The sequence below is a fragment of the Callithrix jacchus genome, chromosome 2 (genome assembly GCF_049354715.1).
Source record: "Callithrix jacchus isolate 240 chromosome 2, calJac240_pri, whole genome shotgun sequence".
Lineage (NCBI taxonomy): Eukaryota > Metazoa > Chordata > Mammalia > Primates > Cebidae > Callithrix > Callithrix jacchus.
The window spans coordinates 11879900-11907607 of NC_133503.1; the positions used below are offsets into that span (position 1 = coordinate 11879900).

The 27708-nt window shown below is 50.6% G+C and overlaps 1 protein-coding gene across 8 annotated transcripts in view; it reads right to left on the reverse strand.

Annotated features, from left to right (window-relative positions):
* CUX1 (cut like homeobox 1) overlaps positions 1-27708 on the reverse strand; it is a 463251-nt gene that overhangs the window by 346788 nt on the left and 88755 nt on the right. For all 8 annotated transcript variants that reach the window (XM_035280564.3, XM_035280554.3, XM_035280546.3 and 5 more), the window contains exon 2: positions 19301-19411. In XM_035280564.3, the coding sequence (XP_035136455.2) occupies positions 19301-19411 (111 nt within the window). The remainder of the gene's footprint in view (positions 1-19300; positions 19412-27708) is intronic.

The window sequence follows — 27708 nt, forward strand, 5'->3', positions numbered from 1 at the left end:
CAACGAATTCACTTCCCACACTTATAATCGAAAAAATTAATATAAAGCCAAACAGTTCATCAAGTTTCAAGTACGAATGAAAAGCGTGTCTCAAGATCTGGTTTCAGTGAAAAGAGAAATACAAATCTCACATCCCCTTAGAGCGGCAAAAAGAGTTAAACCACATGTTCTCTTCTTAAATTATTAGCCCTAGAACCTACCCTGAGCCTATTTTTCACTTTAATTTCTTTATTTCTAGTCACATATCATTTTTTCCTTGTTTTAATTCACTGTTAAGTGAACCAGCGTCTTTTTTTCGATTGTGGCAAAGCAATCGTTTACATACATATGACATACCTTTCACAGGTTTTATAGATAAAGAAAATTAGTGAAAATATATTTGTCTGCAACTTTTAATTCAAGGGAACAGAAGCTATCGCCCTCCTCTGAATAGACCATGGGAACCGCGCTGGCCCAGTGAGATTCCCAGGCAGAAATCTTCCTTTTGCTTCACTTTGCCACTGGCTGACAGCTTCACAAACGGTCATCTTCAAAAGCACAAGGAACTGAAGGAGCTGATCTCATGAAAAGGTTTGAAAACTCTGCGCTCGTAAGCGATGCATGTTTTAAAATGCAAAAGTGCAAAAGAACATCTCTGTGCGTATTCCTGGCGCGGTGAATTCCTCCCCGGAGAAGGCTAATTTGAACACACACGCTTGCATGCGATATGGGTTCCGGGCACTTTGATTATGTGAACACACCTGACCCCAGGGAAATAGGCTGAAGCCAGCCCCATATTTCAGACAAACCAAACAGCCAATAGACAGTAATGGCTTTAAGCTACTGATGGCCCGGGCCAAAAATGAAACCACACTTCATCTTCTGAGGGAAACTGTCAATGTTAGGAGGCCCAGGGCCGACCTTTCCCTCGATCTTAATCACAGCCACCTATGATAACAGAGTGAGGCTTATATTTACGCCTGGCTCCAGACCCAATGATCAATCCTTCAATTTTGACGATTTTGTGTCCCACACAATGAACCAGAGTAAGTGAAGTCCATGCAGGTGTATAGTTTCTGTGGATCCCTCGAGTCAAATATATAGAATGAAACTCGCCTATGAATGAAATCTAAAACAATCAGTCAAAACTTGAAAATGCCTCCCAAAGCCTCTCCGAATCTACAAATTCAATGAGCTTCCAGTAAAAAGCCAATTTAAAATTTCCACCTAAAAAATAAGAATTCCAGGGGGCACGATGGCTCACACCTATAAGCCTAGCACTTTGTGGGAGACCCCTCTTCTCTACGACAAATACAAAAATCAGCCAGGCGCAGGGGTGCATGCCTGTAGTCCCAGCTACTCGGGAGGCTGAAGTAGGAGGATCCCTCGACCCTGAAAGGCAGAGGCTACAGTGGGCCAGGATCATGCCGCTGCACTCTAGCACGGGCAACACAGTGAGACTCTGCCTCAAAAAAAAACCTCCAGGCAGCTTTGCCACTTGTGGGCAGTGATGCACGAGGCAAGTGACTCATTCCTTCTCTCTGGGCCTCGGTTTCCCTCTCTTTGAAACAGAAATAAACACTGTACCTGTTTTGTAGGGATCCTGTGAGTGTTAAGTCAGTTGAATGCCTTTTAAGTGTTTAGAATAGTACTGGATATGCGGTAAGTGCTCACTAAATGTCCGCTGCTGTGATAAGCTACGACAGCTGTGTCCCTGAGGTTACCAATCCCTTACCGCAGTCTCCCAGGTTCGCTCCGTTCCACACACAGCGGGACTGCCAGGAATATCTGCCACACACATGAATGAATTCTGGGTAGGAAAACCCCAAGAGGTAGAGGAGGTGATGCCTTTGAAAAACGGAGCTGCATCTATGTCTTCGGCCCATGGGCAAGACCAACAGGAATAAGGGCATCTTTCGAAAAAGCAGGAGGCTCTCCTTCCAAAATGTGTGGCTCTCAGTCACAGAGAACCTCAGAGTCTTGCTCTGTCACCCAGACAGAGTGCAGTGGTGTGATCTCACTGCAATCTGTCACTGCAATCTCTGCCTCCCAGGTTCAAGTGATTCTCCTGCCTCAGCCTCCCGAGTACCTGGGATTACAGGTGCATGCACCACCACACCCAGGTAACTTTTGTATTTTTAATAGAGACAGAGTTCTGCCATGTTGGCCAGGCTGGTCTCAAACTCCTGGCCTCAAGTGATCCACCTGCCTCAGCCCCCCAGAGTGCTGGGATTACAGGCGTGAGCCACCATGCTCAGCACCAACACCTTTCTTAGACCGAACAACAGGGAGGACATGGCTTGCTCAGATCTTGCATCCATTAAGCGGCTGAGTCAGAATCAGGATCTAAGCGTCCTGATCCAATTACAAGGACATCAACTATATAACACAACATCTTCTTGTTAAAATACTGGGCCACAAACAAAATTACAAGACTCTGCATAACAGGCCAGTCATGCTCCTCATAAACTCACTTTTTATGCCACTCATATTTGCAAGTTAAAACAAAAAGCCAATGTTAGTCAATAACATGCTCAGTGACTAGTCCCACACACCCCAGCCCCCTGGCCAAAGAGAGAAAGAACAAAGAGAGCAAGCATCAGAGTTAACATGACTTGGCACCCAGCTGTCACTTTCTTGACTGACATAATCTCTAAGTGGAAGGGGAGATTTCCCCACGCTTTGGCTTGTAATCAATTCTGTAACTTAAGAAGACCTTCTCAGCCCAACGCCAAACTTTAGGCTATAACGATATGTTCCTTAGTCTACGCCTACAAAAGATTCCCCCTGACATATACAATCCTTTAAAGGAGTATGCCAATTCAAAGAAATACTCAAAAGCAATTTTAAAAAATATATAATAGAAGAGGAATTGCTAATGGTTAGGTGATTAAAAATTTGGCTTCTGGGCCAGGCATGGTGACGCATGCCTGTAATCCCAGCACTTTGGGAGGCCAAGGCGAGTGGATCACCTGAGGTCAGGAGTTGGAGACCAGCCTGGACAACATGGTGGAACCCTGCCTCTACTAAAAATACAAAAATTAGCCAGGTGTGGCAGGTGCCTGTAATCCCAGATGCTTGGGAGGCTGAGGCAGAAGAATCACTTGAATCTGGGAGGCAGAGGTTGTGGTGAGGCGAGATCGTACCACTGCACTCCAGCCTGGGTGACAACAGTGAGACTGTCTCAAAAACAAAAAAATTTGGCTTCTGGAACCTGGAGGAGGCAGGGTGTTGGGGGTTACATGGCCTCATTTCTAGAAGTCTGTCTGCCCAGGAAAACCCCAGTAGGTGGGAGGCTGGCTCACGCTCCGTTAAGTGGTATCGGTGATACTTCGCTCCCAGGGTGACTTCCAGGGGCAGAGAAATGATTGTCACACACTTAGCATAGTGTCTGGCGCCTAGTAAGTAAGCAATAAATATTAATAACAGCTCACCACGATTTTAACCAAATCATATGGCTTTTGCATTTAGCCGTTATACCTTAAAAATTGTGCTCAACAAAAGTATTTGTTGAGAAGAGGCAGAGTGCTTTTCCTTACTGAAGTTACGATGAAATCCTACACAGAATGATGTTGCCCGTTCAGAATGCATTTCAGCTGAGGTTATTGACCAGAAACACAAGTCATGGGTGACTCTCAAAGAACAGCTTCCAAAAGCAAAGTCCAGCAGCAAGCGTTTCCGCTCTACGAACAGTAAAACTAACGAAAAGGGAGGGAAATTACTGTCTAGACACATATGGAAGAAGACAGGTTTTTACTGTACTTCATCTTTTCAAGTCCACAGTAGAAATCAGTGTCTCTCCTAGGTTCTAAGAATTGTTTTAAGTGTTCATCTGTAGCTTTATTTTATTTTTATTTTTATTTTGAGACAAAGTCTCACTCTGTAGCCCAGGCTGGAATACAGTAGTGCAATCTAGGCTTGCTGCAATCCCCCATCTCCAGGGTTCAAGCGATTCTCCTGCTTCAGCCCCCAGAGGAGCTGGAATTACAGGCACCCACCAAAAACACCCGGCTAATTTTTGTATTTTTAATGGAGAAAGGGTTTCATCATGTGGGCCAGGCTGGTCTCAGACTCCTGAGCTCAAGTGATCCGCCAGCCTCAGCCTTCCAAAGTGCTGTGATTCCAGGCGTGAGCCACGGGCGCCCCATCACATTTACAGCTTTAAAATCCACGTGTGAACACAATTTCTCAAAAGAGTAGACTTTGGTAACACACACACCATACACGATTTATTGACCTTCTACTTTGTGCCGGGGTTGCTCTGAATTCCTGTAAGAGTTCATCTAGCCCGTAATGACTCTGAGGTCGCTGTCATCAATTCTGGTTTTTGGGTTAAGAAAATAGAGGCTCAGGCTGGGGCGGCGGCTCAAGCCTGTAATCCCAGCACTTTGAGAGGCTGAGGTGGGCAGATCACAAGGTCAAGAGATCGAGAGCATCCTGGCCAACATGGTGAAACCCTGTCTCTACTAAAAATACAACAATTAGCCGGACATGGTGGCGTGCGCCTGTAGTCCCAGCTAGTCGGGAGGCTGAGGCAGGAGAATTCCACTTCCACTGGGAGGTGGAGGTCGCAATGAGCCAAGATAGTGCCACTGCACTCCAGAGTGGTGCCTGGCAACAGAGTGAAACTCTGTCTCAAAAAAAAAAACAAAAAAAAAACAACAACAAAAGAGAGGCTCAGACACGATAGAATTCAGCATGTTTTCTACTAAAATTTCAAGGCACATGAATCTAATGACAGTGCTTCCCTTTTGACAGTTATTGAACTCTCAGATAATGCGTCTGCTATACTTAAAATAACCCTGTGAAAACGGCTGGCCATGCGAAGGAAGCAACGCATGGCTCTCAGGAAGGAAAGGGGATGCCGGCCTCGTTGAAGTTTCAGCAAGGGGTGGGGGCAGACAGAACGGGCGTCCTGAGATGCTCCAGGAAGGAAAGCATGGCCTGCAGGGTCTTCAGATGCTACCCGCTGCCCCTGGGCCAAGCCCTGCCACGGCTCTGACCACTTCCAGTGACAAGGAACAGAGCAACTGGGAGATTAGCTCCTTGTTAATTACCTAAGAATTTCTGGGCCAAAGGCCCAGAAAACAGACAAACAAAATAAAGTCTGTTTGAAACTCCAGAATTCATTGACTTAATTTTTTTTTTGGAAGACAGGGTCTTGCTCTGCCACCCGGGCTGGGGTACAGTGGTGCAATCATAGCTCACTGTAGCCTCGACCTCCCAGACTCAAGGGATCCTCCTACCTCAGCCTCCTGAGTAGCTGGGATTATAGGTGTGTGCCACCATGCCCGGCTAATTTCTTCATTTTTTTGTAGGATGGGGGTCTTGCTATGTTGCGCAGGCTGGTCTCAAATTTCTGATCTCAAGCAATCCTCCTGCCTCAGCCTCCAAAGTGCTAGGATTACAGAAATGAGTGACCACGCCTGGCCAACTGAAATGGCCACATTCAATAGTATCCCTGGTCTTAGAAAGTAGACAGACTCAATCTGATGCTTCAAAGTAACGGTGAGGTTAGACGCAACGTGATCAGGGCTTTACATGGAAGAAATGTGGGGGACTCCAATGCTAACAACTTGCTCAAATTCATCGATGGTTATTTCAAATGTCTGCGTGCGTGCGTCCGCTGCTGTGTTGACAGGGGATACAAAAAGTCATTTCGTACTCTTAAGATCAAAAGACATACTCTGACTCCCCGAAGCACCTGCACCCATCCTTGAGCACTCCCTGCCATCTTGTCCTGTTCGAGCTCTTACAGCCACCTCAAATTATCTCGTGCATCATTTGTTTACCTGGCCACTGCCAGATCTCCATGAGACCTGGAATCTTCTCCCTCCATCCCTGCTGTATCTGACCCCCCCAGACCTTGAAAAGGGCTCAGCGCTACTCGTAAAAGAAAGGAAGGAAAGAAGAGAGGAGGGGAAGCAATTATTGAGCACCTACCATATGCTCTGTGCACCTAAATTCATTTCACTTTCCTGGGTGAAGTGGGAAAGTACCAGTTCTTTCTGCTTCTCGGGAAGGGGTCCAAGTCTTAGAACACTTTGTGACCTTGCTCAGGATTACTGCCTATTACCACTCACTAGTTATGTGCTCCGCTCCCAGCTCGAGACTGGACATTCGGCCTCCAGACCCCTTGAGGTAGGCAGGCTATGTTTTTGTAGATGAAGAAACTGGGGTTAAGCTTTTGTCCTAGCGCCATGGAGATCACAACACGATTAATGCTGTTGGAATGAATGAAGCCAGGGGTTGGCTCACACTCAATGTCCCTGGGCCCAAGCGACCTCCTGGTCCCTACAGGCCCCCGCTGGTGTCCTCCAGGCCATGCGGTAAGGTCTTGCTGGGATGTGGAGGGCCCGAATTAGGTTCAAATTGTATTCAATACTGGGTCTCACTCAAGGTGTCTCTTCTCCCCGAGGGACGCAAAAGAAAGGAGTTGTGTTGAGAAACTGGCTTAGAGAGTTTAATTGGTAACAGTTAAAAGTTCACTTTTAATTTTTAAACGTTTTCTAGTTAAAGGCTTATTATAACTTAACAGTGGGTGATTATACAATGATTAAACACTCCGGTTGATTACTGGGGTTTTCTTATTTTGCCAAATCCTGGAGTGGCCTTTTTTTTTTTTTTTTCTTGAGACGGAGTCTTGCTCTGTCACCAGGTTGGAGTGCAATGGCGCGATCCCAGCTCACTACAACGTCTGCCTCCTGGATTCAAGTGATTCTCCTGCCTCCACTCCTTGAGTAGCTGGGATTACAGGTGCCACCACCACACCTGGCTGATTTTTGTATTAGTATTTTTTTTAGTAGAGACGGGGTTTCACCATGTTGGCCAGGTTGGTCTCGAACTCCTGACCTTGTGATCCACCCGTCTCAGCCTCCCAAAGTGCTGGGATTACAGGCATGAGCCACCATGCCTGGCCCGAGTGGCCTTTTTAAAACCAAACTGCCCCTGCAAAAATGAAAATTTGCAAGATACTTTTATGTGGGGAAGTTTCTTCAGAGAATGAGAGGACAACTGAATAGGAAAACACTTCAGGGGATTCTCACACCCCCATGAAGAGAGGAATTCGTTTAAAACTTATTTTGGTTTTTTTTTTTTTAAGATGGGGTCTCTATGCTGTCACCCAGATTGGACGGCAGTGGTGCAATCACGGCTCACTGCAGCCTCAACATCCTGCGGGACTCAACCCTACCACCTCAGCCTTCTGAGTAGCTAGGACCACAGGTAAGCACCACCACTCCCAGCTAGTTTTTGTATGTTTTGTAGAGGCAAGGTGCGCAGGCTGGTCTCAAACTCCTAAGCAAAAGCAATTCAACTGCCTCAGCTTCCCAAAGTGCTGGGATTACAGGTGTGAGCCACCACACCTGGCTGGAATTTTTTTTTTAAATAACAGCTTTATTGATATATAATCTTTTTTTTTTTTTTGAGACGGAGTCTTGCTCTGTTACCCAGGCTGGAGTGCAGTGGTGCGATCTTGGCTCACTGCAACCTCTACCTCCCAGGTTCAAGCGATTCTGCTGCCTCAGCCTCCCAGGTAGCTGGGATTACAGGCTCCCGCCACCATACCCAGCTAATTTTTTTGTATTTTTAGTAAAGACGGGGTTTCACCATGTTAGCCAGGATGGTCTTGATCCCCTGACCTTGTGAGCCACCCACGTTGGCCTCCTGAAGCGCTGAGGTTACAGGTGTGAGCCACCCAGGTCGGCCTCCTGAAGCACTGAGGTTACAGGTGTGAGCCACCCAGGTCGGCCTCCCGAAGCGCTGAGGTTACAGGTGTGAGCCACTCAGGTCGGCCTCCCGAAGCGCTGAGATTACAGGTGTGAGCCACTCAGGTCGGCCTCCCGAAGCGCTGAGATTACAGGTGTGAGCCACCCAGGTCGGCCTCATGAAGCACTGAGGTTATAGGTGTGAGCCACCCAGGTCGGCCTCCCGAAGCGCTGAGGTTACAGGTGTGAGCCACCCCGGTCGGCCTCCCGAAGCGCTGAGGTTACAGGTGTGAGCCACCCAGGTCGGCCTCCCGAAGCGCTGAGGTTACAGGTGTGAGCCACCCAGGTCGGCCTCCCGAAGCGCTGAGATTACAGGTGTGAGCCACCCAGGTCGGCCTCCCGAAGCACTGAGATTACAGGTGTGAGCCACCCAGGTCAGCCTCCCGAAGCACTGAGGTTACAGGTGTGAGCCACCCAGGTCGGCCTCCCGAAGCGCTGAGATTACAGGCATGTGCCACTGTGCAACCAACATATAATTTACACACCATGCAACTCAGCATCTTAAAGTCCACAGTTCAGGGGCATCTGGCATATTCAAAGTTGTACAGCTGTCACCACTGTCTTATTCCAAAACATTTTTATATTACAAACAGCCCATACCAGCTATCAGTCATTTCTCATTCCTCTCTCCCTCCACCCCTGGGAGTTTCTATCTCTATAGAAATCTGCTTTTAGCTGGACACAGTGGCTCACACCTGTAATCCCAGCACCTTAGGAGGCCAAGGTGGGTGGATCACCTGAGGTCAGGAGTTTGAGATCAGCCTGGCCAACATGGTAAAACCCCATCTCTACTAAAAATGCAAAACTTATCCAGGTGTGGTGGCGGGTACCTGTAATCTCAGCTACTCAAGAGGGTGAGGCAGGAGAATCGCTTGAAGTGATTGCAGTGAGCCGAGATAGTACCACTGCACTCCAGCCTGGGCGACACAGTGAGCCGAGATAGTACCACTGCACTCCAGCCTGGGCGACACAGTGAGCCGAGATAGTACCACTGCACTCCAGCCTGGGCGACACAGTGAGCCGAGATAGTACCACTGCACTCCAGCCTGGGCGACACAGTGAGCCGAGATAGTACCACTGCACTCCAGCCTGGGCGACACAGTGAGCCGAGATAGTACCACTGCACTCCAGCCTGGGCGACACAGTGAGCCGAGATAGTACCACTGCACTCCAGCCTGGGCGACACAGTGAGCCGAGATAGTACCACTGCACTCCAGCCTGGGCGACACAGTGAGCCGAGATAGTACCACTGCACTCCAGCCTGGGCCACACAGTGAGCCGAGATAGTACCACTGCATTCCAGCCTGGGCGACACAGTGAGCCGAGATAGTACCACTGCACTCCAGCCTGGGCGACACAGTGAGCCGAGATAGTACCACTGCACTCCAGCCTGGGCGACACAGTGAGCTGAGACAGTACCACTGCTCCAGCCTGGGCGACACAGTGAGACGTCAGCTCAGGAAAAAAAAAAAGAAAGAAACCTATTTCCTGTTAGTATCTCTAATCTGTCTATTTTCTATCTATAGATTCGCATCTTCTGGACATTTTACATAAATGCACTCATGTGACACTCGTGTCTTGTTTCTTTCACTCAGTCTAATGCTGCCAAGGTTCATCCATGATCTGTCAAGCGCTGTATTCCTTTTCACGGCTGAATAGTATTCCATTGTAAAGGTAGAGCACTTTCATCAATTCACTACTTTTTGGCAATTTTCAATCATGTCACTATAAACATTCATGTACAACTTTTCATGGGTACATGTTTTCTTTCTTTGGAATTTATACCTAGGAGTGGAATCACTGGTCCACAGGGTAACACGAGGTTTCATCGTTTCAGGAACTGTCAAATAAAGGCAGTTCTTGAATTCTTTTTTAACTTTGCACAAAACAAATGTATCAACCTATTTGAAAAATGAGGGGCCGGGTGTGGTGGCTCACGCTTGTAATCTCAGCGCTTTGAAAGACCAAGGTGGGCGAATCACTCAAGAGGATTTCCAGACCAGCATGGCCAACATGGTAAAATCCCATTTCCACTAAAAATAAAAAATATTAGCCAGGCGTGGTGACAGACACCTGGAGTCCCAACTACTCAGGAGGCTGAGGCATGAGAATCGCTTGAACTCAGGAGGCAGAGTTTGCAGTGGGCCGAGATGGCACCAGTACACTCCAGCCTGGGCGACAGAGAGAGACTCTATCCCCCCAACAAAAAAGAAAAAGATAAATAAATCTTACAGAGTGATGAAATGAACCTTAAAAAAATTCTTTTGTTTTGGAAAGAAAAGATTCCTACATGAACACTATAAATGTAATGGGACTTTCCATGTGACAGCCATCGAGTGTCCATGGTATTCAAGGTACAGGGCTGAATAAAAACAGGATGGAGACACAGCTCCTGCCTTGAAGATCTTTATCCTTTAGAAACAGGACAAACTAACTGTGCTTGAGCTGTGTGGATTCAGAGAGGTGTCGCAGCGAGATTCCCAAGTCCCCAGGACACACCGCTTGCTGTGTGCTGGGGGTGTGCTATGTCCTGAGCATGTGACCAGCCTGCACCCCAGATTCTTCCCAGCTTGGAGACTTCCTTCCCCATCACTTTCCTTCCTAAAGGGCCCATGACTGTCGAGATGCATCTGGTGTGCCCTTCTTTATAAAGCCCTGTTTTGGCTGGGTGCAGTGGCTCAGGTAATCCCAGCACTTTCGGAGGCCGAGGCTGGTGTAACATTTGAGGCCAGGAGTTTGAGACCAGCCTGGCCAACATGGTGAAACCTCATCTCTACGAAAAACCCAAAAAAGTTATCTGGGTGGGGTGGCGCACGCCTGTCATCCCAGCTACTCGGGAGACTGAGGCAGAATTGCTTGAGCCTGAGAGGTGGAGGTTTCAGTGAGCCAAGACTGAGCCACTGCACTCCAGCCTGGGTGATGGAGTAGAATTCTATCTCCAAAAAAAAAAGCCCCATTTTGTCACATGAGTGCTGTGGGTCTTCAATGAAGCCAACTCAACGTGTTCGACATGATGCAAAAAAAAGGCGCTGGGGTTTTCGCTTTTCTGGGTGCAGTGGTTTTCCATTCTAACGAGGAGTCAAACAAAATTTGTTGATAACAGAGGAGAGTCAAGACTCCAGTGGGGAAGGCTGACATGTGAAGGAGCAGCTGATCATGCCTGGATGCTGCTTCGTGTTTTAAAAGCACCAAGGGCTGGGTGCCGTGGTTCCTGCCTGTAAGGAGCTTGAGACCAGCCTGGGCAACAAAGTAAGACCTCCATCTCTACCGAAAAAGAAAAACTTAAACAGGCGTGGTGGTGCACGCCTGTAGTCCCAGCTAATCAGGAGGCCAAGGCGGGAGGATCGTTTGAGGTTGGGGGGGTTGAGGCTGCAGTGAGCTGAGATCCTGCCACTGCTTTCCAGCCTGGGCCACAGAGCAAGACCCTGTCTTTAAAAAGAAAAAGAAAAAAAGTCATGAGGGACGATATGTGACTTTGCCGAATCCTCACGACACCTCCAGGACGGGATCACAATGATCGCTCACACTTCATCACCTGACTTGCCCGGGGCCCTGCAGGGCATGCAGAGCCTGGCGCCCTGGCGACTACCTCGGGGCAGCCTGTGCACCACGTGTCCACTGGAGTCGCAACTTTATTTTTAAGTGACTCTCTTTTTCCAGGCTGAGTCACTCTGGTGGTATCTATATAAAGGCTGTCGAGGCAGTGACTAAAAGCGTTTGGGCCCAGGCCACAACTATATATTACTACCCCTCCACTCCCTCACCCATCCTGCTAGCTCCTTTTCTCACCGAGAGTGAAAAACGAATTATAAAAGTTCACAGCGTCTTCCCATCCTCTGTCTTCCTCACCTTGGCAGAGACGGCATGAGGCGTGTGGCTTCCTGGCTTACCCCCCGCACCATGCATCCCGATGAATAAAAAGGAGGGACCCCCTTCCCTCAGTGTGCCGTGCCTGCCAGGGCCAGGAAGGAATCCACAGATCTAGCCCATTTTGACGGCGGTGCTTGGAAAGATTCCTATCTCAAGACAACTCTCAATTCTGAATTTTTACAACCGCTACCCAGCAACTCAGAAATTGGAGAAATGCGCCAGGTCAGCGTAGAAGGGGCAGAGGAAGACGTTAGTACCCAGGACAGGAAAAGCGAGTGGATCAGAAGTTCTGTGAGCAGCATAGAGGGTGCTCCTGTCACAAGCTAGGTGTGCTAAGCCAGGCGTGCCGGATGGTCAGGGCTGCCCCGCAGCCAACAAGAGTCAGGATGGAGACACGCGCACGACATCATGTGCATCTGAGGACAGATGTAGAAAGCACAGACACAGACGGGTAGCACCGAGGACCAGGCATCGCCGGGATTAACGTTCCAGAGATCAAGAAATGTGGACACAAAAATACGTCAGGGCAAAAATGACCCGTGACCGAGCTATGGCTGGGCTCTCCCCGCAGAGCAACGGGGTCCGTTTTAGAGGAGACAAAAATGAACCAGGCAAAGTCCTGCAAACAGACACCCCGGAAGCATTCTGGGGTAGGGCTGGGGCGACTGACGTCACAAGGATGAGGCCCCTGGATGGTTTCAAGATAAAATCACAGCATCTCAGGAATGTAGTTCTCCTCCTCTCTTTCCTCCCATCAGGGAAGGTTCCTCCCATACTGAAAAGAAGCAGAACAAAACTCCAAACCATCCCTGTGCTCCTTCTGAAAGCAAGCCTAACACAGACGACCATTTATTGGAGAGTTGAGAATCACATGCAAATAGCAGAGCCCTGAAGCAAGGCCCATGTGGCAGGAGCGCTGCGGGTTTCTCCAGGGAGGACACCGTGCTGGGTTACCTGGCCTCCAACCTGCCCAGCCATTCTCTGTGCACTAACTCCCTTCAGCCGACCCACTGCAGACCTCCTGTGACCTCGCCTCCAGGGCCTCCATCGCACAAAGCTGTCCCTGTGTTTGCTCTGGAGGTTTGGCTTGTCACGGAGGCCAGACTGCCTGGGTTCACATCCTGGCTTGGCCGAGAAGCAGCTGCGGGATCCCCAACACAAACTTGGGAAAAGCAATTCCTACGCTGAGAAACAAAACCCTAGAGCGATCCTCACAATCCCTGATGGGAAATAACGTGGTTTCCAGGAGCGTCCAAGCTCGCCCATCCGCAGGAGCCGGGGACCAGGGAAGCACTCTGGAATCACACACAAGGGAAATTGGAGTCCGGCCATGATCAAAGGCACGAAAAAAGCAAACGGCGAATGGAAAGGCTAAGAGATACTTCCTAGGGTTTGCAAGAGCTGGGCTTTCAGCCTCCGCTGCACACATGGTTCTAACACCACCAGGCTTCCAGGAAGCTGCCGCCACTCCCTCCTGACACACTGTGGCCAGCCCATGGAGCCCCTTGTCACACCCGTGGCCTTGCTCCTCCATCCATCTCCTACTCCCCAGCACGCAGCCCAGGGCCAGGCACACCCTGTTCCTGCGGTCAGGCGTTGGTACTCATCATCATCCACGCCGAAGCTCTAGAGTTCTGTCTCCTCCCTCCTCTACCCTCTTCCACCCCAGGGCATGAGGAGGAGGAGGGGGGAGGTGACCACGTGGTTCTCCTGGAATGGCGAGCTGAAAGTGGGACTATGGACCCAGAGAGCAGTGTTCTCAATGAGGGCTGCATGGATGAGTCGGGGAGCTCCCCAGAAACTGCAAACACGCGCGTTTCTCAGGGGCGTACGTAGGTCCTTAACTTTCATTGATATTTTAAAGGTTACGAACCAAAGCTCAGAAAGGAGAACTGTTTCTTTATGGAAAGGGTTACGGAGCCACATGCGGCTTATCCAGAGAGCATTGCCGCCGCTGATAGAAGAGTGTTTCTGTGGGGAAATCTACAGTCAGAAGATTCCAGACATTCTAACCCAGCACTTAACACGCTCCACCATCGGGTTCTATTTGCTTGCTAAGAAAGATAAGAAACTTTTTTAAGAATGGCGATAGGGTTTTATTCCCAGGGCCAAACTGTCAGGCAAATGGAAGGTGCTGAATAAATATTTCTAGGATGATGAACTGTTAGCACAAACCAACTTTCTTTTTTTTTTTTTTTTTGAGACAGGATCTCACTTCGTTGCCCAGGCTGGAGTACCATAGCCTCAACCTCGTGGGCTCAAGCCATCCTCCCGCCTCAGCCTCCCAAGTAGCTGGGACTACAAGCGTACAGCACCATCCTGGCTACTCCTTTGATTTTTTTTGTAGAGATCGAATCTCACTAAGTTGCCCAGGATGGCCTCAAACTCCTGGTCTGGAGCGATCCTCCTGCCTCGGCTTCCCAAAGCCCTGAAATTACAGGCATGAGCCACCATGCCTGGCCACAAATCAACTTTTGAAAAGCTGAAACTACCTATATTTGTTGTTGTGGTCTTTCAGGTTGCCCGAGGTAAAGTTGGGCACGGTGGTTCAAGCCTATAATCCCAGCACTTTGGGAAGCTGAAGCGGGTGGATTACCTGAGGTCAGGAGTTCAAGACCAGCCTGCCAACATGACATGGTAAAACCCCATCTCTACTAAAAATACAAAGACTTAGCCAGGTATGGTGGTGGGCACCTGTAATTCCAGCTACTCAGAAGGCTGGGGCAAGAGAATCACTTGAACCCAGGAGGCGGAGGTTGTAGTGAGCCGAGATTGTGTCCCTGCACTCCGACCTGTGCAACAAGAGCGAAACTCTGTCTCAAAAATACATACGTACATACGTACGTACGTACATACGTACATATGTACATACATAAAACAAAAGAATTCCCCAAGCTAGCTCTGAGGAACAGAAATCCACAGTATCTTGTGGGTAAGTATTCCCAGGTTAGTCCAGGGAATGAACATGAGCTAAGCTCTACGGACAGGCCTGTGGGTAGCCCCTTCACATACAGGTACACGGGGTAAGTACACACATATGTGCACACAGCACATATGAGCGGGCCCCTATTGTTCCATTAATTATAGATGACAGAACAGGGCTATTTGGAGGTATCTGCCCCAAGAAATACAGCTAGTAAGTCACCTGAAGTAAGAAATATGAAGAGCAGAGCTGGGCGCAGTAGCTCGCACCTGTAATCCCAGCACTTTGAAAAGCCAAGGTGGGAAGTTTAGCTTGAGCCCAGGAGTCTGAGACCAGCCTGGGCAACAAAGTGACACCCCATCGCTACAAAACATAAGATTAGCAGGGTGTGGTGGCACGCACCTGTAGTCCCAGCCACTCTGGAGACTAGAAGGAGAGGATCACTGGAGCTCAGGACATGGAGGCCACAGTGAGCTCTGACTGTGCCATTGTATTCCCAAAAAAAGACACAGAAAGAAACATACCCTAGAAACACTCCACTGCCTATAGCGTTCCATGATCAATTCTTAATCCAATAGGGAACAGATGTTCAGTTAGAACATTTTAAACATTTTTCTTTCAAAGGGACTCTTTTTTTAGATTCAAAAAAAAAATTCACATCATTTTATCTGCAGAATAATTGCAACCTTCTTCAAACTAACTACAATTTCTGGATTAAAAAGACACAATATCAAATCATGACAGATATATTAATCTAATGATATAAAACTCAAACTTTAAAAAATTCATTCTAAACAGAAAACCTTCAGCCAGGCACAGTGGCTCGTGCCTGTAATCCTAGCATTTTGGGAGGCTGAAGTGAGAGGACGCTGCGTGAGGCCGGGAGTTTGAGACCAATCTGGGTAACAGCAAAGGGCTCTGTTTCTACAAAAAAATGTAGAAACTAAGGCCAGGCATGGTAGCTCACGCTTGTAATCCCAGCACTTTGGGAGGCTGAGGAGGACAAATCACAAGGTCAAGAGTTCGAGACCAGCCTGGGCAACATGGTGAAACCCCGTCTCTACTAAAAAGAAATTAGCTGGGTGTAGTGGCTTGTGCCTGTAATCCCAGCTACTTGGGATGCTGAGGCGGAAGGATCACTTGAGCCCAGGAGTTTGAGGCTGTAGTGAGCTGTGATTGTGCCATTGCACTCCAGCCCAGGTGACAGAGCAGGATCCTGTCCCCAGAAAAACCCTTCAAGGCTCCAGCCATCTTGGCACTCACCTCCTGATGTCCCTGTGGCTTCTCCCGCCTGTCAGAGTCCCAGCCACCACATAGCACCCCTCCCCGGCCACCTCCCCAACAGAGCCCTCCTTTTCCCTCCTGGACTAGAGCTTTTTCCAGTCACTCTGGGAAGAGCCAGTCTAGAAGGTGAAATCTCCGACTGGAAACGAAACCTTACTCCCCACCAAACCTGCCTAATCCTGCACGTGGAACATGTTAAGACATTCATCAGACACGGGGGAACCTTTCCTCCTTTCCCAGAACAAAGGGAGACGTGGGCATTTCCACCCACACTGTGCCCTGGAAGGCATGAGGCCACGAGGATCGCGGCTGCATCCGGAGGGAAGAGGACACCCGCCTCCTGATAAGCCGGGCTGTCCTACCCTACGGGAGAAAGTTCTAAGCAAGCCTCATCTCTACACATGCAACATTTTGACATCATTTCCACGGCACGTGTCAATCTGTTCCTTGGTTAGGTATCAATCCTGCAGTGCGGCCAGAGGAAACAACCAGTGTCGGGGCCATGGTGGCTTCTCAAGCAAATGGTGGCCCAGTGTTCCTTCATGGCGCGGGCCAGGTGCTCAGCCAAGGCTCCACACACATGCTGCCACAGCCCCCCACACACCTGCCCCTTGTTGGGAACCCCACCTCCTGCATACCCAGCACACTCCAGCCACAGCCCCCAGCTCCCACCATCGCTCTGGCCTTATGTGGCTTCAAAATTTCCAGCAGGAAGGCCGGGCGCAGTGGCTCACGCCTGTAATCCCAGCACTTTGGGAGGCCGAAGCAGGTGGATCACCTGAGGTGTTCGAGACCAGCCTGGCCAACGCGGCAAAACTATCTCTACTAAAAATATAAAAATTAGCTGGGCATGGTGGCAAGCGCCTGTAATCCCAGCTTCTTGGGAGGCTGAGGCAGGAGAATCGCTTGAACCCGGGAGGCGGAGGTCGCAGGGAGCTGAGATCGGGCCACTGCACTCCAGCAGGGGTGACAGAGTGAGAATCCATCTCCAAAAAAAAAAATCCAGCAGGAGGCTCTGGCTGCTGGCACAAGTGAAGTGGGTCTTGCCTTGGACTTCCCATGCAGGTTGGCTCTTGGATGGAAAAGTGCACAGGCCGGCGGGGCAGGAGCCTACAGCCAGCTCCCACCTCTTCGCTTCCCTAGGACTGCATGCCGCCGTGAGATCCTCCTTACTCTAGCGAAAGACGAGGAAGTGGGCGCCACCCTATGCCTGCTGGCAGCGGCGGGCTCGGGGCCAAGCAGGTGGTGACCTTCCAACCTCTGCCTCCCCTTCCCGGTGAGTTCGGACCCCCTTCTCCATGAAGACACAGTCTAAAAACACGTCCCAAGAAGAAATGCCCAAAGTGGCAGGTAACAACCAGGCTGCCGCCTCCCCAAGCCTCTTCCACTTACTGGGACCAGAAGGAGATAGAAACGCCAAGTTTAAGGCCGGGTGCCTTTGAGTAATCGATGTCCAATTTGACCCAAAGCCAAGATAGAGGGACAGGGCTCAGCACAGTACAAGCCGCATTTATCAGGCGAGCATAACGGACAGATGGGGAGGCTGGAGGGGAACACACTCCTCCTCTGCTGTCACCAGGAGTTAGGGACTTCTGAGGAACACCTGGGAATCCAGTCCTCTTAGGAATCTCATTCTCTGGCTGATTACACTCATGTATTTTTTTGTCCGTGGCCTCAGAAGGATGGCCTTGCCCCTCTAAGATTTTTTTTTTATTCATAAAATGTTTCCTTTTTAATTTTTATAACAGAGATGAGCCTTGTTATGTTGCCCAGGCTAGTCTCAAACTCCTGACCTCAAGTGATCATCCAACTCGACCTTCCAAAGTGCTGAAATTACAGGCGTGAGCCACCACACCCGGCCAAACCTCTAAGATTTTCTGTGGAAACCTCCGGACATGTGGTCACCGAGGAAAGGGGAGTGATAGTACAGGATGGCAGACAACCACTAGCTACAGGAATGGCCCTAAGAGGAGCTTGCGAGATGGATGTGGCGGGGCTCGGCCTGGGGAAACTGAGTCAAGGACAAGCTCTCAGGAAACCCCACAACTAGAGCTTCCAGGAAAGTCTGCTCTGAAGCTTCTGAGGGCAACAGGAAAAGGACATCTTGTCACCAGCTCTCTTTTTCCTCCTGTTGTTACTCATCGCAAGGCTGACATGGAGTATAGGGCCCCTCACTCCCCAGCATGGGCAGAGAAGGCAGCAACCCAAGCACCAGTGACTCCAAACTGCATTTTCGGTCTCCTGAAACACGAAACACCCACATTTAGGGGCAGGCCGAGGCAAGCAGCAAGTGTGAGGTTTGAACCCTTAGCTGGCTCTGTGGCCAAGGCCTGCCTTCTTTCCACTCTGCTATCAAGCTTTCTTCCAAAATATTTATTCTGAAGACCGAAAGTTATTAATTTGTTTTCCATAATGATTCACGCCAGCACTCCCTTGACTAGCAAGCCTTCTTGAAACATTTTAAATGAGTCTTGCTTTTTAAAATGCAATTCACATGTAATTTCCCAGCCATACTGTATAAGAGAGGGGCATCTCTCCCAGAAAGAAGCTTTGCCTCTAGGCCTGTCCCTGTGTCCTATATGGAGGAGCCAAGAGCTGCAGAGAAGATTCTCCAAGCCTGGAAGCTGGGCCGAAGCTGTGGGCTGATGAGACCCCTTCCCATACAAGAGGAAGGCGCAGGAGAGGCTGGGGTCTGGGGCCATGCCATGGGGACCAATCTGGCAGATGTCACCCCAAAAGCCATTCCCACAACTGTTCATATGCCTGCAACACTCTTGGGTCTTTTTTTTTTCTTACTAAGCCCTTAATGGGGGTTGAAGGGAAGGAACAAGGGGCCCAGTAAACAAGCAGAAAAATATCAACCCGGCAACTCAACACTGTCCCCGAGATGCACACTCATGAGAAAATATAGGAGCATGTAAAAAGCACACTTCTACTGGCCTTTACGGAGTATTTCAAGAAACAGAGAGGCATTTAAAAGGCCTAGCAGGCGAAATGTCTGCTTTACAAGAAGTGTTAGGCGTGTTGCTATGCCCAGATGCACGCAGCCTCCAGACACTCCGCCTGCCCCCAGCACTGGCGAAGCAGGCCCCAAGGACCTGTCACACCACAGAATCCCTTATGGAGTTTGGTGGCGTGCTAACCAACAGAGGACGGGCTGAGATGGACTCAAGGGGCTGAGACACCCACACACCTGCCCACATGTTCTTACAGACCCAGCCTGTCCAGTATCTGCACCTTGAATTAGCTCTGGCTTTCCATATTTCCAGACAACCCATCAATTGCCATGTCCCTGCAGCCTGCAGGGTGGCATGCATGTTCTGCTGGAAATGGGGCTGAAGACATCAGGGGAAAGAAACTGGCTGCCCGCCAGCTGCGCGTTCATCTGATGAAAATGAAACGCTCACGGCGCATCACCTGAATATGCACCAGCATCCTAAGACCCCTTCCAAGCGATCGCGATGGTCACCCGTCTCACCTCTGGAGTGTTCTTCTTGAACTCTCGGCTCTGTTCGATAAGCCGCTTTCTGGACTGCTCGCTTTCATCCTGCCGGTTCGCCAATACCGTTGCGGTGGCATCGAGTTCCCTCTGTCAGGGGAAACAGAAAAGGAAAAGCGAGGTTGGCATCGCGCTGTGCACCAGAGGAAGGTCCTATTTGCATTTGACCAGAACACTGAGGGAGAGACCCCGGTGGCTCCAGGGACTGTGGACTCGTCGGCAGAGGAGGTGCTGGAGGGCAGCGGGAAAGCAGCAAAATGAACAAAACCCACCCGTCCCACATCCATCCCACGTGCCGTGGTTGAGAAAACCAAGCTCGTTCAACGTCCTGCGTCGTGCATCACTGTGCACGCCATAAATGACTCTGTTCCTGAAACAGAACACACAGAAACACCTTTCTTGCTCCAGCCAAACTACCAGGCCAATGGCCAAGGGTCCCGCTGTCCCCGAGCTGCTCCATGCCTATTCTTCCCAAGGGTCCCTTCCAGCCACTCTCCTGAGCTCCTGGCCTTCTGCTGAGCCGGCCCCTCCTCGGGGGATTCCATGTGGCCGTCCTTCAACACTGTGGGCCTGGGATCTCTGGGAGTAATACTTGGTTTATATTCATTCAACAGATATTTACGGTGAGCTCACTCTAGGCCAAGCATCGTGTTCAAGGCCATTAACCTATGATTAGTTTCAAGAGGGACCTTTAAAAGGTAAATTCCAAGAGTAATTATTTCCGGCATCGGGTGATCTTTTCAGAAACGAGGCGCTGGGCGTTGGTGGTTATTCTCGAATCGCATTGCTTGCGTGGGAACACTGAGGACCACCAGGAGTGGGTCCCCCATGAGGGACCTGCCGGGGGGCTGAGGGCTCTGGGCTCTGCTCCCCGCAACAAACCGATCATCAACGCGCCAGAGAACCTGTGCCCTGGCCTCGCAAATTCTGAGAAGAGCTGCCAAGAGGATCTGTTTCAAACAAGCCTGCAGCAGATGGCCCCGGAATGGTGTTCCAGGCTGACAGCAGGAGCCCAAGGACACATTGCTGTCGCCACCAAAAGGCCTGTTTTCCTGCCGAGTCGCTTCGGAGACTGAAGACACACAGCGGCCCATTCTGCTGGGATCCAAGGTGGCTGCTCCAGCTGGCTTTTCAACGGTGGGGAACCGTCACCCTGCGTCCGAGCAGAGCAAGGACCTGACATTTCAAAGGCTGAACAGCGAGAAAAATCAAAGCTCAAGATTTATCCCCAGGCCTCCAAGAAGCATACGACAGCCTCTCCTTCTCCACCCCTGCCACTCATCTCAGGAGTCTCACCGGCTTTCCTCCTTGGCAGAAGTATACCAGGAAACCTATATGCTCCTGCTGGGAAACGCTTCCTTGGTACCACTACAGGGTGGGCCAGGCCGGATGGGATGATAGCGTCTATTGCTGACAACGTAGAAATCACAGACAGGCTGAGGGCAGTGGCTCACGTCTGTAATCCAAACACTTTGGGAGGCTGAGAAGGGTGGATCACCTGAGGTCAGGAGTTCGAGACCAGCCTGGCCAACGTGGCGAAACCCTGTCTCTACTAAAAACACAAAAATTAGCCAGGCGTGGTGGCATATGCCTGTAATCCCAACTATTCGGGAGGCTGAGGCAGGAGAATCGCTTGAACCTGGGAGGTGGAGGTTGCAGTGAGCCAAGATCGTGCCACTGCACTCCAGCCTGGCAACACAGCGAGATATTCCAAAAAAAGAAAGAAAAGAATGAGAAAGAAAAGAGAGAAGAGAAGAGAAGAAGAAAGGAGAAGAGAAGAGAAGTCGTGGACACTTTAAAAAGAGGGGGAGGAAAGAAAACACACACACATACACACACCAATAAAACAACAAATCAGGCCATGAGGGGAAGATACCACCACGCCACACTCTTCTCCCCTTAGTATTTCTGGCATTCAGGCACATCTTGGGCAAACAAGTCCTAAGGAATAACGTGGGCTAGAATTCAAGAACAGATGTCAAAGCTATTGCAGAAAAAAGGGAAACAGTGAACATTTTGATAGACCACATTTGAAACACATCCCAGTTAAGGGAAGGCAGGGAGAAAAAAAAAGAGCAACGAAAACCAATGTGGTGGAACGGGGGACACAGATAAGAGAGGAGCAGTCACAGCGAGGCAGAAGGCTCCTCAAAATACAAACAGTCTGCAGGAGGGGGGCTTCGACATCTATATTTAAGCAGCAGCCCAAGTTATAAACGGAGCCTTCGAAAGAAGGCGGGGAAGAAAGCCAATATTGAAATATGACAAAAAAGAAAAAACAAGAGTTGATGTTTCATTCCAATCGCACACAGACACAGAAAACTTAAGAGAAAAACAAAAAGAACATGGACTGCTTTCAGTGGGGGTGGGGGGGGGGGTGGTCCCAACTTCCCCCACTGCGTGGAAGCCTGGTGGGGTGGGGGCGCTGGGGGCGGTTACCCAATCAGTGGGCGTCTACTGATGTCTTGGAACCAGCAGGCGCTGGAGGTATGATGGGGACTGTGGGGTCCCAGCCCCAATCCCCAGCTTCTCATCTATCGGGTCGAGTGTGAGAAATGTGAAGGATGCCAGATGAGCAGGGGGTCTGTGGGGCCCTCTGTCCCCCTGGGTCCCCACCTGTCCCTCCCTGGGTTGATCTGTTAGGGAGCCTGCCTGGGGGAGGAGGGAGCTAAAACAGGTGGCCCCGGTGCAAGGTGAACCCACCTTGATCCCAGGGCTGCAGAGCCAGTGTGCCTGCGGTAACTTGCTGCTGGCAGTCGGGGACTCGACGGGGGTCTGTTGCACTCCCTTCCCCGAGCCTGCAGACATATGCAGGTTGGCATGGGAAACCCACGGGGGTCTCCAAATTTAACACCGCACCGCCACCCGCCACCACGGAAACAGATTGGCACAGCGAGGAGGAGAGACTGAGCCACAGACGAGGTTGATCAGATTTAAGCCTTGAAATCTTTGACCGGGTCCCTTGCAGAAAAATTTTTAAAAAACAACAACACACACACACACACACACACACAGCACCACCACCAAAGCCTTTCTGAAGGACGCTAAGGCGTTCTCAGGCTGTGGGAGGAGACAGTGATTAAACATAAGCCAGATCCTGTGTTATTATCTACCAAGCCTGCCTATCCCCAAAGTGTCAACTACAGTGACATATTAACAAGGGAATGAAATGCATGTTGGGGAGGTGGAGGTGGGGGTCCCAAATGCAGCACCCTCGGCCCATGAGTCACGGGTCACATGTGAGAAGGCGTAGAGAGAGTTGTCACATCTGAAAGGCATTAAAAAGTCACGAAGAGCAAAAAACCTGGACCCAACCTCCTCCACGCCCAGCAATACCCTGTCGGCATAGCCTCTCATGGATTTTTCGGTGTATCGTATGGGACACAATGATCATCAGATACAGCCAAGCCAAAAAGCAAACCGCAACACATTGTTATAAAGAATATCCATCCATATGCTCGCATAGGCTGTGATTATCTCCAGAGAGATACAGAAGAAACTTGTGACCGCGCTTGGCTCTCCGGAGGGGCGGGGCGGGTGAGGGACTTCATCCACAGTATCTTTGGACTGTCTTGCCATATGCATGCATCATCTAGCTGGGAAAACTACAGCATCTATTAATTTTTATAATCCTGCTAAATGGGGACGAGGGCACACACAAATGGTGACGGGAATAATACTTTATTGTAATGCATAGCATGGGACCCGTGAGCCTCTGCGTTAGGGTCTGCCTGTCCACCTGCAGGGGCAGAGGCCTGAAATCGATGGCCTCGTGGGTCTGGTGATGCAGGAAGTGAGGCAAGCGTGTCCTTTGTCAAAACAACAGCTGTTTCTTGCACAATATGCTGCCCACTGGCTGGTCTCAGGGTGTATGGAGGAGGGAGGGGAGGGGTGGTGGTGACGGTGGCCACTGCTGGTCACAGAAAACACCACCCAGCCAAGCCAGAACTCTCCCAAGGAAGGCAGAGGAGGGCATCTGCACACAACTATCTAGAACTCCTCTCCAGCTAGAAACACCTGTGGGCCCCCAGTCCCAGGTCCCAGGCCATGGGAAACTGGTACTTCCAACCAGGCTGAAAGAGACAGAAACTTTTCTAAGAAAGTATCTGGCAAGGAGAGGCACCTGAACACAGAAAATGTGTCTTTATCTTTCCAAGAGATCACAGGCTGACTGACGTCAGGAAGCAATGAGGACCCACATGGGTCAGGTTTCAGTCTCTCCCAGCTGGCCCCTTGGCAGCTGTGTGGCCCAGTCCACCTCACACCCCCAGCACTCACTGGACGGCAACTATCCCTCACTCAAGTCAATGTGCTGAGCTGACCAAGAGTTTCCCAAGTGCAGACTCAACAAGTGGGTGTCACTAATGGGAGCACCGCCCTTGCTCAGAGGAACTTCAGAGCCCAAGACCAAGGCTCAGGTCATCCACTGCAGGACTGAGGTTAAGGCCAAGGTCCAGGCCATGCACTGCAGGACCGAGGTTAAGGTCAAGGCTCGGGTCATCCACTGGAGGGCCGAGGTCAAGGCCAAGGTTCAGATCATCCACTGCAGGACCGAGGCCAAGACCAAGGCTCAGGTTATCCATTGCAGGACCAAGACCAAGGCCAAGGCTCAGATCATCCACTGGGGGGCCAAGGCCAAAGCTCAGGTCATTCACTGGAGGACCAAGGCCAAGACCAAGGCTCAGCTCATCCACTGCAGGACTGAGACCAAAGCCAAGACTCAGCTCATCCACTGCAGGACTGAGGCCAAGGCCAAGGCTCAGGTCATCCATTGCAGGACTGAGGCCAAGACCAAGGCTCAGGTCATTCACTGGAGGGCCAAGGCCAAGGCCAAGGCTCAGGTCATCCATTGCAGGACCGAGGCCAAGACCAAGGCTCAGGTCATTCACTGGAGGGCCAAGACCAAGACCAAGACTCCGCTCATCCACTGCAGGACCAAGGCCAAGGTCAAGGTTCAGATCATCCACTGCAGGACCGAGACCAAGACCAAGGCTCAGGTCATCCATTGCAGGACCAGGACCAAGGCCAAGGCCAAGGCTCCGGTCACCCAATGGAGGGTCAAGGCCAAGGCTCAGGTCATCCACCACAGGACGGATCCAAGGCCAAGGCCCAGGCCCAGGTGGTCCACCACAGGGACAGGCCGGGCCTATCACCAAGTTGGCCTGGCTGCTGCTATTTCAGCTCAGAAACCAAGGGCTCTGTGCACCAGGCAGCCCTCATCCCATTATGCTGATGCACAGGCGGGGCACTGTGGATAGCTGGAATCCTGTTTTCCTCGCCAATTACAATTTCTGGGATGCTTTTTTCCATTTCTGACTGCTCCCCAAAGGACAAAGCTCCTAACATTTGAAGTTTCTTTCTGCCCCCAACTCCAGCCTTTCAGCCAGGCATTTCAGATGTCTTAATAACAAAATTAAAATACTACCACGTAAACAGGTATCTGCTTGATAGAAATTGTACGACATTCTTTTTCCCAAATAAGCATTTTAATAACACCAGAGATCTATTTGGATTTGCTTTTTTTTTAAACACAGTCTCGCTCTGTCGCCTAGGCTGGAGTGCACTGGCGCAATCCCGACTCACTTAAACCTCCAGGGTTTAAGTGCTTTTCGTGCCTCAGCCTCCTGAGTAGTTGGGATTACAGGTGTGCACCACCACGCCCATCAAACTTTTATTTTTTTAGTAGAGACGGTGTTTCACCATGTTGGCCAAGCTGGTCTTGAACTCCTGGCCTCAAACAATTTGTCTGCCTCGGCCTCCCAAAGGGCGAAATTACAGGCATGAGCCACCATGCCTGGCCTGGATTTGCTTACCTTTAAAATGAATGTGGGCCGGGCACTGTGGCTGATGCCTGCAATCTTACCACTTTGGGAGGCCAAGGCAGGCGAATCGTTTGAGCCCTGGAGTTTGAGACCAGCCTGGCCAACACGGCGAAACCCCATCTCTACAAAGAATACAAAACTTAGCCAGGTGTGGTGGTGCATGACTGTGGTTCCAGGGACGGGGTGGAGGTGGGCGGGGGGGCTAAGGCAGGAGGCTTATTTGTGAGTCCTTATCAGGCCACTGCACTCCAGCCTGGGGGACAGAGGGAGACCCTGTCTCAAAAAGCATAATTGTTAGTTGTTTGTTTTAAAGTGGCGGGTATGTGAGGCATCCCTGTCATTTCCCGCTGAGCTTCCTTGCAAGGGCTCTCTGCAGGCACACAGGGCCAGGCTCCCACAGCGGAGGGGGGGTGTCCCTTCAGGCCTGCAAAGGACGCCACCTGCCCCCAGCACCCCTGGGCTGGTGGGGAAAACATACTTGGGCTGACCCAAGCAACACAAGTATTCTCATTTTGTTATCTTGAACTTTAATCCAAAGAGTGAGTTCATCTGATGTCTCTTGGGGAATTACCTGTCAAACTAATCAAACAGCACATTCTCTGCAGAAATCTAAAATGGTTTTGTTAGTGAAAAAATAGATTACTCGTACAAAAACGGAAAGGTCGGCCATGGTTCCTGCATAGGGAAGTCCTAAGAGCATTTTAGTTTTTGTTTCTTTTCTAACAAGAGAATTTGGATGAATGGAGGGTTCTCTGGCTAGAAAGAGTTGGTGGACCTACTTCCGCCCGCCAGCCTCTCTCCACCACTTCTCCCAGCCCCTACTGAAAACATCTCAAAACTCTTCCAACGGTGGTGTCAGAAAACCTGAACTGGACTCCTGGGCTGAAGCAGTCCTCCCGCCTCGGCCTCCCAAACCTGAACTGGACTCCTGGGCTGAAGCAGTCCTCCCGCCTCGGCCTCCCAAACCTGAACTGGACTCCTGGGCTGAAGCAGTCCTCCCGCCTCGGCCTCCCAAACCTGAACTGGACTCCTGGGCTGAAGCAGTCCTCCCGCCTTGGCCTCCCAAACCTGAACTGGACTCCTGGGCTTAAACAGTCCTCCCGCCTCGGCCTCCCAAACCTGAACTGGACTCCTGGACTGAAGCAGTCCTCCCACCTCGGCCTCCCAAACCTGAACTGGACTCCTGGACTCAAGCGATCCTCCCTCCTTGGCCTCCCAAACCTGAACTGGACTCCTGGACTGAAGCAGTCCTCCCGCCTCGGCCTCCCAAACCTGAACTGGACTCCTGGGCTGAAGCAGTCCTCCCGCCTCGGCCTCCCAAACCTGAACTGGACTCCTGGGCTGAAGCAGTCCTCCCACCTCGGCCTCCCAAACCTGAACTGGACTCCTGGACTCAAGCGATCCTCCCGCCTCGGCCTCCCAAACCTGAACTGGACTCCTGGACTCAAGCGATCCTCCCACTTTAGCCTCCCAAAGTGCTGGGCTTATAGGCACCAGATAAAGCAATGAGCCTGGATTTGCTCATCTTTAAGGGCATGTGGGCTAGGTGTGGTGGCCCATAACTGGACTCCAGGCCCCATCCCCACCGTAACCTGTGTGGCTGTGGTCAAGCGGCTCCCCCTACCTAGACATAATGAAGACGATGCATTTCAAGCCCGTGGCATAATAAACGCTGCACCTCCGTTCATCGTCTGTACTCTCAGAGCCACGTGCTTGACCTCGGACTCGAATTCATTCTGCCACCAGGCCAGGGACTCCAGGGACGTGCAAGTGAATCACAAGGCAACTCTGACTGCCAGGTGCAACAAGACGGACAGGGCTGGACCATGGGACAAAAACAGGGAGGGGGCAGGTAGAAAAGGGAGAAAACGAGGCCAGGCGTGTGGCTCACACCTGTAATCTCAGCACTTTGGGAGGCTGAGGCGGGCAGATCATCTGAGGTCAGGATTTCAAAACCAGCCTGGCCAACATAGTGAAACCCCATCTCTATTAAAAAAAACACATAGGCCATGGGTGGTGCACTTTGGGAGGCCAAGCTAGGCAGATCACCTGAGGTCAGGAGTTCCAGACCAGCCTGGCCAGCATGGCGAAACCCCATCTCTAATTTAAAAAACAAAAATTAGTGAGGCGTGGTGGCGTGTGCCTGTAATCCCAGCTACCTGGGCGGCTGAGGCAGAAGAACCCCTTGAACCCAGGAGGCAGAGGTTGCAGTGAGCTGAGATCAAGTGTTTGCACTCCAGCCTGGGAGACAGAGAAAGACCCCGTCTCAAAAAAAAAAAAAAAAAAAAGAAGAGGAAGAAGAAAAGTTTAAAAACACAAAAATTAGCTTGGCATGGTGGCATGTGACTGTAGTCCCAGCTACTAGGGAGGCTGAGGCAGGAGAACTGTTTGAACCTGGGAAGTGGAGTTTGCAGTGTGGGCCAAGATCATGCCACTGCACTCCAGCCCGGGCAACAGAGCCAGACTCCATCTCAAAAAAAGGAAAAAAAAAAGGGAGAAAAGCTTACATCAAGAAAGGTCTCCAGTTTTTTTGTGAAAGTCACCCCATCTTAGCTGGGGCCTGTG